The sequence below is a fragment of the Spermophilus citellus genome (assembly GCF_964194105.1).
Source record: "Spermophilus citellus genome assembly, chromosome: 9".
In the NCBI taxonomy this organism is placed as follows: domain Eukaryota; kingdom Metazoa; phylum Chordata; class Mammalia; order Rodentia; family Sciuridae; genus Spermophilus; species Spermophilus citellus.
The window spans coordinates 27,271,162-27,283,790 of NC_138191.1; the positions used below are offsets into that span (position 1 = coordinate 27,271,162).

Below are 12,629 nucleotides of genomic sequence, written 5' to 3' on the forward strand. Positions count from 1 at the left end.
TGCATTAAACCTATAGAGAAGTTTTGGTAATATCGCCATTTTGATGATGTTAGGGAGAAGAGGAATTTTTACTTTTTCTTTATTTACTATGCTGTATGATATTCTTACAATATGCTTATATTATGAATTAAAGTTACTGTTTAAGAATTTTTTGAAGTCAATAATCAAAAAAAAGTCCTAGATTAATGAAATTTTAGAAAAAGATAATCAAAACTGCATACCAGGAATTAAGTACATTTGATAACATTCCCCACAGAATGCTATGGCAAGCTTTTTTTTTTTTTTTTTTTTGGTACTGGGGATTGGACCCAGGCTCAACCACTGAGCCACATCCCTCAGCTTTTTTTTTTAAATTTAGAGATAGGGTCTTACTAAGCTGCTTAGAGCCTTGCTAAGTAGCTGAGGTTGGCTTTGAACTCAAAATCCTCCTGCCTCAGCCTCCCCCAAGCTGCTGGGATTGCAGGTGTGCACCACAGCACCCAACAACAGCAAGCTGTTAATTTATTACCTCCTAATGACAAAGCAGCAGATTATTCCTGAGGTCTCCTAACTCCACACACTCTTTTTAAAATTTTTTTCTATATTTTTTAATTTGTTCTTTTTAGTTATACATGACAATAAAATGTATTTTGACATATTATATATATAGGAGTATAATTTCCCATTCTTGTGGTTGTAATGGTGTGGAGTTACACTGGCCATGTATTCATTTATGAACATAGGAAAATTTTCATGCACTCTTAACATTCAACAAAAGGTTTCCCAACCCCTAGAATTTGGTTCAGCCGTGAGGAAGGAGTTAAATGCACTCCCACTTTAAAGTTTTGTGCCAACCAAGGCAGTTGCTGTTTGTCTAGGAGGCTGGACAATGGGTTATTTTTAACTTTGGGGCTTGGATCTTGGTTTAGGATACAATGGAAGAGATAATGAAAAGGCCAACTGGAAAGTAACTGACTTTGTGGCTAAATTTAATTTTGGCTGTGGTAATATAAGAAGACAACAAAGACTTAAGGCAGTATTGTAAAAGAGAAAAGGGAGCTTAGGCTGTATATATTCTACTACATAAAATTTGTGATGGCTCCCTTTTGTGTCAAGCTCCTGTAGTAGACCAAACCAAACTAGAATGGAGTCACTCCTGCTAGATGCCATGTAGTCAGACTAAACTTTGAAATGCGATAGTTTAGTTGGCCAAGGTGGTACATGCTTATAATCCCAGCGACTTGAAGGCTGAGGCAGCAGGATTGGAAGTTCAAGTCCAGTCTCAGCAATTTAGTGAGACCCTGTCTCAAAATAAAAAATAAAAAAAGACTGGGAATGTAGCTCAGTGGTAAAGTGTCCCCAGGTTCAATCCCCAGCACATACCCGCCCACCCCCCCATAAAAACCCTCTTTTTTCAGTTTAAAAACAAATACCCCAGAATATTCACAGTTAACTAGTCAGAAGGGGCCCAGTCAACATGAGCTGGCACCATAAAGCAGTCCCTTCTAGCCAGGTGCAGCGGAGTACGCCTGTATTCCCACCTACTCCAGAGGCTCAGGCAGGAGGATCTCAAATTCCAGGCCAGCCTTGGGAAACTCTTGAGAACTTGTCTCAAAACAAAAATTGGACAGGGGAGGTAGCTCAGTGTTTGCCTAACATGTGTGAGGCCCTAGGTTCAATCCCTAGTGCCACATAAAAGGTAGGTGGGGGGCCAACTGGATCATTAAACTCAATTATCTATCTATCTATCTGTCTGTCTGTCTGTATATCTATCTATCTATCTATCTATCTATCTATCTATCTATCTATCTATCTATCTATCTATCTATCCTAACCAGTTATACATGACAGCAGAATATTCTTCAATTCATTGTACACAAAAGGAGCACAATTTTTCACTTCTCTGGTTAAACCCAAAGTAGGGTCACACCATTTGTGCAATCATACATGTACCTAGCATAATGATGTTCATCTCATTCCACTATCTTTACTATCCCCATGTCCCCCACCCTCCCCAGTTTTATGGGGAACTTTGGCTGATCCAAAGTTCCTCCACTCATCCCATGCCCTGCCACCCATTATGGATTAGTATCCACTTATCAGAAAACATTCGACCTTTGGTTTTTCGGGATTGGCTTACTTTGCTTAGCATGATATTCTTAACTTCATCCATTTACTGCAAATGCCATAATTTTATTCTTCTATTGCTGAAAAATATTTCATTATATATACATATATCAATCACAGTGTCTTCATCCGTTTATCTCTTGAAGAGCATATAGATTGGTTCCACAGTTTGACTATTTTGAATTGTTCTGCTATAAACATTGATGAGGGTGTGTCATTACAGTACACTGTTTTTAAGTCCTCTGGGTATAGACCAAAGAGTGGGATAGCTGGGTCAAATTGTGGTTCTGGTCCAAGTTTTCTAAGGAATCTCCATATTGCTTTCCATATTGGCTGCACCAATTTGCAGTCCCACCGGCAATGTATATAAATTCAATTTCTTGGAATTTCATTTTCTAGTAGCTCTAACAGACTTCTAGCTTCATAAAATAATTAAATTTAATCATAACTTGATAGTGTTTTATATACTAAGTATCACTATCTCCAAATTTGATTTGGTTGAAGTGTTCTTAGATGATTCATTAGTCCTTAATGTTTTGTGGGGGGGGGGGTATTAGGAATTGAATCCAGGGGCACTGAGCTACATCCCAGTTCTTTTTATTTTTTTGTAATAGGGTCTTGCTAATTTGCTGAAGGTCTCACTAAATTGCTGAGATTGGCCTAGAATTTGTGATCTCTGGGATTACAGGTGTTTGCCACTGCATCCAGCTAGTCCTTTATCTTTTGGGGGGTTTATCTCTGAGAATCTGATGAAAGATATGGAGTTCCCCTTCCCCCATGTTCTGCCCTCCCATAGAAATATGTGCATATACACAATTTTTAAAAGTTCATGGTTACACTGAAACAAACCCATGGAAATATGGTTAGAAATAACTACCATTGATGAATATTCCTTATTCTTTAAACCGACCTTTATAGAAACTTGCAAGTGTAATCATTTTTATTTAAAAACATGGCTCATCTATGCCTATTAAACCATATTCTAAATGTAATTTTACAGCTTTTTGATGACTGTGAATCATTACCAGCAATCACTGCAATGTGGCTAATTCAAGAAATAAAGAAATAGGGCAATGTCATTTAGGAGTTCTGTTAAAGTTACAGGCCTTGATTTATAAGGATAATTTTATACTTACTGATCCTGTAACCTTGGCTGTCTCCTCTCATGCATGTGTGTGTCAGTTCTTACAGACCTTTCTTCTAATTCTGTTCCAGTAATAAAGCAGAAAAACCAGCTTGTTAAGTAAAATTGTATCCCTATTGCTGTGAGCCAAGGGGCTCAGGATTGCCTAAGGGCAGTGGTGCTGTATATAAACAGCTGGCAGTCTTCATTGTGCACTTACTCCACGGAGTAAGCAGTGTTCTGCCTGTTGGACTGCCAAGAGGGATAGCAGGGTGAGATTATCTGTAGAAAGTTTTTCTAGGAAAAAGTTAGGGCCATCTACTTTAGTTAATAATTAAACCATGCAAAAGAAAACTCACCTTTTTGTTATTCATTTCTATTGTAATCTTGTTAATGATTATATAAAATAGACCTAATTTACACTAAATATGAATATATACTTATGAATATATATTTATGTTTAAAATCACAATTATTTTGGTAGTAATTTTGTTGTAAGAGGAAGGCATTTTTTTGCTCCTTCAGTTTTAGAAGAAATCCTTATATCCTGACAGGACTCAACAAAGGTTACAAAAATATCTAATGCAGAACTGAATTATGGAGGCATTGCATCTTACACAATAAACTGCTAGAATTAACTCCTCTAGGGCTCAAATCCAAGAATCTTGTGCCCTTGTGAATTACTTCTTTGATCCTGGGGCAGTAGATGCCAAGGGCCTAAGAACAGAATTACTGAAGATATTTTTCTTATTTGTTTTTTGCCAATATGTATGAACAATGTGAATTCACTGTATTTTATAAACCAAGTAAATTTCAACAGGAAGCAAAACTACCAAGTGAATTTCAACAGGAAGTAAGTATAAAAGAGAGCTCATGTTAAAATAAATAAATAATAAAAAATTATAGTGTTAGAGATAGTGAATAAATAATTTCAGTTAGTTGCAGTAACAAGATCTTTTTCATGGACTTGATATCAGAACCCATCATTGCTAATACTCTGGGGAAAAAAGTCAACTTAAATATTAAGAGCTTATGAGATCATTAAAGTATCTCTCCAATTCTACACTTAAGTATATATAAACAGGCCAGTATTTGCTGGCATCACATTTTCAATTCCATTTGTCCTTGGGCATTAGGTTAGTCTAAATATTCCACACAGATTCCAACTCTGGGCAGAGAGGAACCAAGGCATTCAAGACTCTCAGGTAAAATGAAAACATCAGAAATAATTCTCACTGGAAAAGTACTATTCTTATTACAGATATTCAAAGAACAGGCCTATTTATTAATGCCAAGACTTTCCTCTCTATATTCACATCTATTGTCAAATTACATAACTCTATTGGTGCCTCAGTTTTGTCAAATTAAAAATGGGAATGATGGGCTGGAGTTGTAGCTCAGTAGTAGAGTGCTTGCCTACTGTGCCTAGCCTGTAATCCCAGCAGCTCAGGAGGCAGAGGCAGGATGATCCAGTTCAAAGCCAGCTTCAGCAAAAGCATAGGCCGTAAGCAATTCAGTGAGACCCTTTCTCTAAATGAAATAAAAAATAGGGCTGGGGATGTGGCTCAGTGGTTGAATGTCCATAAGTGCAAGCCCCAGTATAAAAAAAAAAAAAAATGGAAATAGGAAAAAATGTTAGAACTGTATAAGAATCTTAAAAACAACAACAGTGTCTGGAATATAGAAAACAGTAAGCATTTACATATTATTTTATTATCAGTACTTAAATAGCAAGTTAGGAAATAATATATCAAAAAAATTTTCAAAAACTTAAAAATAAATAAAAATTTCTATATATTAAAAACCTATTTAAAAATAGAAGATCCAATCCACAATGGAACCAAAAAAGATAAGACTATATACAGTACCTACATAAAGAAAAATTTTGATTTTTTAAAGATTTAGACAAAAATATTGTGCCTATATATGAATATATAACAATGAATCCCACCTTTATGTACAACTGTAATGCACCAATGTTAAAAAATGGAAGAAAAATAAAAAGATTTAGAGACATTCTACTTTTTTTTTTTTTTTTGCAGTGCTGGGGATTAAACCCAGGCCTTGTACATGCTAGGCATGCCTTGCTCTGAGCTACATTCTCAGTCCTAATATCCACATTATTTGTATCAAAGTTAAAATATAACAAAGATTTCAATTTTTCCTAAGTTAATCTATGAATTTAATGAAAATATCAAATAACATTTTGGGGAACTCAACAAAATGATATTTAACATTCATCTAGAAGAATAGAAAAAATTTTTAAAAAATATTAAGGATCACTACCACTACGTATTAAAACATCATGAAGGCTGGAGATATAGCTCAATGGTTGACCACTTGCCTAGCACGTGCAAAGCCTTGGATTTGGGTTCAATCTCCAGCAACACAAAAAAAGTAAAGCAAAACAAAACAACAAAAAATATACCATATGTTGAAATAGGGAAAAAGAAACACAAACTATAAGTCAATTTAGACAAATCCAGAAGTAGATTTATTCTATGATAAAGATGGTATTTCAGATTAGTTGAGGAAAGAGAGATTACCCAATAAAATGTGGTACAACACCTGCCCAGAAAGGAATAAAGTTGGATCTGTGTTAAATTCTGCATGAGTGAGGGTTCTGTGCAGGAAATAAACCCCTCTAGATACTTCAAGTAGAAAGGGATTTAATAGAATTGGGTTTTTACTAAATTGCTAAAAAAGTTGCAGGAGCAGAAACTGGAGACTCAAGGTCATACTACCATCTGTGACTCAGAAAGCTAATGCTGCTGCCACCACCAACAGCATTACCTCTTACCCAGGAAGCAGGTGACAAGACACTAACCTGGAATCTGGTTGCTACAAACAACTGTCTACACTTGCACATCCACAGAAGAAGATGGCCTGTGCCTCCTTTCTATCTTCCAAATCTTGACCAAATGTATATTATTGATAGAATCTAAACTTTTCAGAACCTACAAAGTCTGCAAAGCTTCACACTGGTGGGAGGTATGGGACCTAATACCAAGTGCCAAGACAATATCTAACATATATTCTTATATTAAAATAAATTTCAGATAGATGAAAATTATTTATAAAAAAACTGAAATGAATCTATCAAAATGTTCTAGAAGAAACCATGGGTGAATTTATTATCTTAGAATAAGAATATGAAATTCTGAAGCCAAAAAGGAAAACAAATGGATCTATCTGCATAAAAATGAAAAAATAGGGCTATGGGTGTAGCACAGTGATAAAACACTTGCTTAGCATGTGTGAGGTCCTGGGTTCAAAACTCAGCAACACACACACACACACACACACACACACAGCTTCATTTAAAAGCTTTATTTCTAAGAGCAAAACTCTGAACATGAGTACTACATAAAAATATGGTCCATCAAATGACAGAACACTCTTAGGTCAAGTAAAAGAAGAGATTTAAAATGAAGACGTTACCTTTGAATAACACAAACACATTTGCAAACATATTCTTATGTGATGTAACCTTATGCAGTTATCACATTGTTTTTTAAAAGTCATTAGGAGTTATCTTGGTTGGATTTTATGGTACCTTCTTTTTCTTCTTTGTAATTCTAATTTAGAATTTTTAAACTTTCCAACTTTCTCCTTCTTTCTCAGGAAAAAAACCCCATAATTTTTGTAACTATATATTTTATTTTTTCTTAGAATATTCATGATTATTTTTGGTTTTCTAGTTTAAACATACATCATTTCAAAATTACATAAAATTGTGTTTTTTAGAAGTATCTAACAAGACAGTACACTATGAAATCACTCAATGACTCAATTATTTTACAAATAAAACTGTGAATTTCAGTTGAAAGAAAAACTGCACTAATAGGAAATAATTCTATCATACATACACATTTACAGTTTCTACTTTTATATCTTCATTTAAAAATCATTTTTCTCCCCAAACTATACTTCAGCATAAGATAGATAAGTATTTAATACGTGATTAATATATATACACAAGGGACCGTGAAAATTCTTTAAGAAATTCTGTTCCAGAGGTTAAAACAAAAGTTTAGAAAGCATTTTAATATCTTATCACCTATAAAGCAGCAACAATATTTAAATTATTAAAGGTGGCAAATCCAACAATACATAATCATAAACAGTCCTTTAAGAAATGTATTTGAAAGTCATTGTTCCATAAAATATTTACATTGTTTAAATTACATGATAGTAACATTTTCTTTTTCTATTTTTAATTGAACATATTAATTAAAAAACCTCTAAACCACTTCCCCTGAAGCTACTCTTCTTTAGTAAAGGAGACTTTATCCTTGGGTTTATTCAGCATCTTTATATCATCCAACAGCTTTTTGGGTGTTAAAATATGTGTAGAACCTGATAGAAGAAAAGAGAAAAGATAAATTTTTAGAGGCCAGCAATTAAATTGATTTTCCTTGGCTTAATATTTTGTCTTATCCTTCAAATATGCAAAGTGCAATAGCTTTGGGGCAAATTAACAACATTTCTATAGACATCTTCTTGAAATATGCCTATGTTGTACTAGTTCAATTGTTGCTTGTCTCTGAACATGCTCAGTAATCCATCAGAAACACAGCCAATTCCTAGTGTTCTGTCTACTTTGTACCACATTTTTTTTAATATTTATTTTTTAGTTGTAGTTGGGCACAATATATCCATTTTGTTTTATTTATTTTTATGTGGTGCTGAGGATCGAACCCAGGGCCCCCACATGTGCAAGGCAGGTGCTCTACTGCTGAGCCACAACCCTAGCCCCTGTACCACATATTAAAGAGCAAAACTGAGAATTTTCTCTATCCTCATAACAGAACCCCAATAGTTATCATTTAGTAACAGAATGTCTAAGCAATACTGACATATAAATCCTGAACTTCCACAGGTCAGGAGAGTTTACCCATCAGTGGCTTTGACTGAAGTTCTTTTTTTTTTCTGGTATCAGGGATTGAACCCAAGGACACTTAACCACTGAGCCACATCTCTAGCCCTTTTTACATTTTATTTTGAGACAGGGTTTTGCTAAGTTGCTTAGGGCCTCACAAAGTTTGAGGCTCTCTTTGAACTTGAGATCCTCCTGTCTTAGCAACTTTTAGTTGAGTTGCTGGGATTATAGGTATGCACCATCACACCCAGCTTAACTGAAATTCTTAAAACTGAATTCCTCATAGGCCTTACCTATGTGGCATTAATGTCCATAAAATGTCACATTCATGTCCACAAAAATTTGTTAATATTTCTGAAGTAAACATGTATTTATGTGTCCAAAATTACTTAATGATCAGAGGAAACAGAATCATAGGATATAATATTTTAAAGGAACAAGGTTATTTCCTCCAAATGAGAATATTTAAAAATAAAATTATCAAGCTGGGCATAGTGGTGCAAGCCTGTAAGACCAGCTACTTCATAAGCACAATGCATTTCAGAATATGTAATTCCTCAGCTACTTCAGGGGCTGAGGCAGGAGGATCACAAGTTGAAGTCCAACCTGGGCTACTTGGCAAGACAGACACTGTCTCAAAGTAAAAGAAGTGGGGATGTTGCTCACTGGAGTGTTTGCCCAGCATGCATGAGATGTCTCTGAGATCAATCCCCAAGCCTATAAACAAAATAAAATAATCAAAAATATCAAATCATATAAAATACATTTTATGGTTGAAAATTTATTTTTGCATTCATCAATTTAGTCTTTTTTTAAAGAGAGAGAGAGAGAGAGAGAGAGAGAGAGGGGGGGGGGAGGGAATTTTTTAATATTTATTTTTTAGTTTTCGGTGGAAACAGCATCTTTATTTTTATGTGGTGCTGAGGATCGAACCCAGCCCCCCGTGCATGCCAGGTGAGCACGCTACCACTTGAGCCACATCCCCAGCCCATCAATTTAGTCTTAATTGATGAAAACTGACACAATTTTACATATTCATTTTTGTATTTAGTATTTGTTTTAAAATACAAAAAAAGGAAAACAAAAATCTTACCAATAATAACTTCACAGGATTTATGTGCCTGAGAAACTTCATAAGCACAACGCATTTCAGAATATGTAATTCCTCCAATTACAAAAATAATCAGCTTTGATCCATTTTTTCGGTCCAGTTCTAAATAATTGGTTCTAGGTTTCTGGCGAGCACTTAAAAGTAAAGGAAAAAAGTGAACATGTTAAAAACATTTCCAAACCTATACTTTAAAGACTTTTAAAAAGCCCAATTTAATCAAATTCAACTGTGATACCAATTATACTGATTTTTAAAATATTTATTTTACTTATTTTTGCAGTACTGGAGATTGATCCCAGGAGCACTCTAACACTGAGCCACCTATCCAGCCTTTTTAATTTTTGGGACAGGGTCTCACTAGGTTGCCTGAGATGGTTTCAAACTTAAGATTCTCCTGCTCTGGCCTCCTGGGTTGCTAGGATTATAGGCATATATCTTGCCTGACCCAAATATATGAATTTTAAGGAAATGACCTAACTACAGTATGACTAGAGCACCCAGAATTAGCTAGGATAGCCCTGTCCAGCTTAGCATTTTAACCTTAAAGTAGAACTAACATCCTCCCTTATTTATTTGATACGAAGAAATAATGTACCTGAAAAGTCTGCAGCTTACTGAAATTAAAAAGAAAAATTGGTAACTGGCATTGAAACAGTAAGGTTTTGAAGATATGAAAAGGAAGTGGGGCACATACGGATTTGGAGCTGATATATTCCTGGAATTCAGCAAATATGATGGTAGGAGGCTGGGTTGTAAAGTTAGGCACAGGTTTTTATTCTTATTTTGTTTATTTTTGACAAGCTATTATACTCAGCAAATTTCTAAGCCTCTCTTTAAACCCTGAAATTTGCTTAAGAACTAAATGAAGTATTATATAGGACACAGGAAGTATATAATCAGGTACTGAGTAAGCAGTGAATAAATAATAACTCTTATTTTGGTCATTTCTTCTCCCAGACTGTTCTAGATCTGCACTGTTCAGTATAGTAGCTACTAACCACAAAGAGATTAATGAAAAATTAAATAGCATAAAAAATTCAGTTCCTCACTCACTCATATCAAGTAACCCAAATCCACTATGGCTAGTGACTATTATGCTAGACAGTGAAGACAGAGAACATTTCCAACAATGCAGAAAGTTCTAGTGGATAGGACTGCTCTAGAGTATAAGAACTAATTTTTTTGTTTACATCTTCTACTGGTAAAAAAATTTGAGCTTCTACAAAAAATTTAACAAAAAAACCAAATAACCTAATCAATAAATGGGCAAAGGAACTGGAACATGTACTTCACTGAAGAAGAAATATGAATGGTCAACAATATGTTCAGCATCTCTAATAATTAGAGAAATGCAAATTAAAACTACACTGAAATTCTATTTCACCCCAGTTAGAATGGCAATTATCAAGAATACAAGTAATATCAAGAATACAAGAATGTGGGGAAAAAGGTATACTTATACATTGCTGGTAGAACTCCAAGTTGGTGCAACCACTCTGGAAAGCTTGGAATAAAACCATCATTTGACCCAATTATCCCACTCCTCAGTATATACCCAAAGGACTCAAATCAGCATACTACAGTGACACAATCACATCAATATTTATAGCAGCTCAATTCACAATAGCTAAGCTATGGAACCAACCTACATGCCCTTCAACAGATGAATGGATAAAGAAAATGTGGTATATACATGATGTAGTATCACTCAGCCATAAAGAACAACGACTTTATGACTCTTTGCCACTTAATGGAAACTATTGTGCTAAGTGAAATAAGCAGTCCCACCGGGCACAGTGGCTCAGGAGGCTGAGAAGGGAGGAAAGCAAGTTCAAAGTCAGCCTTAGCAACTTAGTGAGGCCCTAAGCAACTCTGTGAGATCCTGTCTCTAAATAAAACACAAAATAAGGCTGGGGATGTGGCTCAGTGGTTGCCTGCCCTTGAGTGCAATCCCAAAAAATCAAAGGCCAAAGTTCTCTCTGATATACAGATTCTTACACACAACAAGCGGGAAGGAGGGAAGAACAGATGTTCAGTAGATTAGACAAAGGGGAATGAAGGGAAGAAAGTGGGGATGGGACTAGGAAAGAGAGTAGAATGAATCTGACATAACTTTCCTGTGTTCATATATGAATCCATGACCAGTGAAACTCCACGTCATGTAAAACTACAAGAACGGGATCCTAATTAGACTAAGTTATATTCCATGCATGTATAATATGTCAAAATATACTATCCTGTCATGTATATAAAAAAATTAAAATGAAAAAACAAGCTTCTAATTATACTGTTATATTGTGTGCATGTATGAATATGTAACCAAAAAATTCCATTATTATGTACACTACAATGCACCAATAAAAAATATGGAAAAGAAAAAAATCTGAGCTATTTGAAAGGTACATATTTCAAAAATAAACATTTACATACATTTATAAATAAACATTAATTCATAAATTATATGTGTATACTAGTATATATTAACAAAAAGCTTAATTTCTCCTTTTGAAGGTAGCCTAGCATGCATTGGGCGCTGGGTTCAATCCTCAACACCACATAAAAAAATAAAATAAATATATTGTTTCCACCTAAAACTAAAAAATAAATATTAAAAAAAATACATATATAAATAACCAATAGACCACTTTGGGGGTCACTGTTCCAGATGACCTCTAAGGCCCTGGAATATGGGATCCCACAGTAAACTTTTAATAATGTTTTTTGCTTAGCCTTTGGCAAGAATGATGGTGGTAAATTAAGGGGAAAAAACCGGTAGTTGGATTTGAAAAATGAAAATTGGAACAAGACACACTCTTAGCTCTCAACACACAATAAGGCTGACTTAAGAAATTTTTCAAGGGAGAGGAATAGTTAAGAAAGCAAAAGAAAAGAAGATAATACTGCTCACAATAATTATGTGACAAGTATATTTGAAAAATTAATAAGAACTTCTAAAACAAAAAAATAAAACTGTAGAGATGGTTTAAATAGATTAGATTAGGCACAAATTTAAGAGATAACTAAAGACCTGAAAACTAAATTTGAAAGAAAACTAAATTCAAAGAACAATTTCCAGAATGAAACACAGAAATAAATTTAGATATTTAGATAGAATGAGGAGTTCAAACAAAACCAAGACTAAAGAAATGGCAATATTGGAAGCATTTATGAAAGATGTGAATCCTCAAATTCAGGAAAACAAATATAAGGAAAGAAAAATAAATCTTTAGATAGACTTAGTATAGGGCACGTATAGGATACCAAAGACAAAAAACAATCAGGAAAAGGCAAATTACCCACAATAGTGTAACAAGGCTGAGAGAAAACACACCCTCCTTCACAACTATCTCAAGACCTAAAACAACAAAATATTATCTACAAGTGTTGGGTAAACAGAACTGTGCACC

The 12,629-nt window shown here is 34.5% G+C and overlaps 1 protein-coding gene across 3 annotated transcripts in view; it reads right to left on the bottom strand.

Annotated features, from left to right (window-relative positions):
• Positions 1 to 6,544: 6,544 nt before the first annotated feature.
• Positions 6,545 to 12,629, bottom strand: part of STXBP3 (syntaxin binding protein 3) — a 75,797-nt gene continuing 69,712 nt past the window's right edge. For all 3 annotated transcript variants that reach the window (XM_081307454.1, XM_081307453.1, XM_081307455.1), the window contains 2 exons: positions 9,205 to 9,356; positions 6,545 to 7,588 (listed from right to left, as the gene is read on the bottom strand). In XM_081307454.1, coding sequence (XP_081163580.1) covers positions 7,494 to 7,588; positions 9,205 to 9,356 — 247 coding nt within the window. In that variant the 3' untranslated portion in view covers positions 6,545 to 7,493. The remainder of the gene's footprint in view (positions 7,589 to 9,204; positions 9,357 to 12,629) is intronic.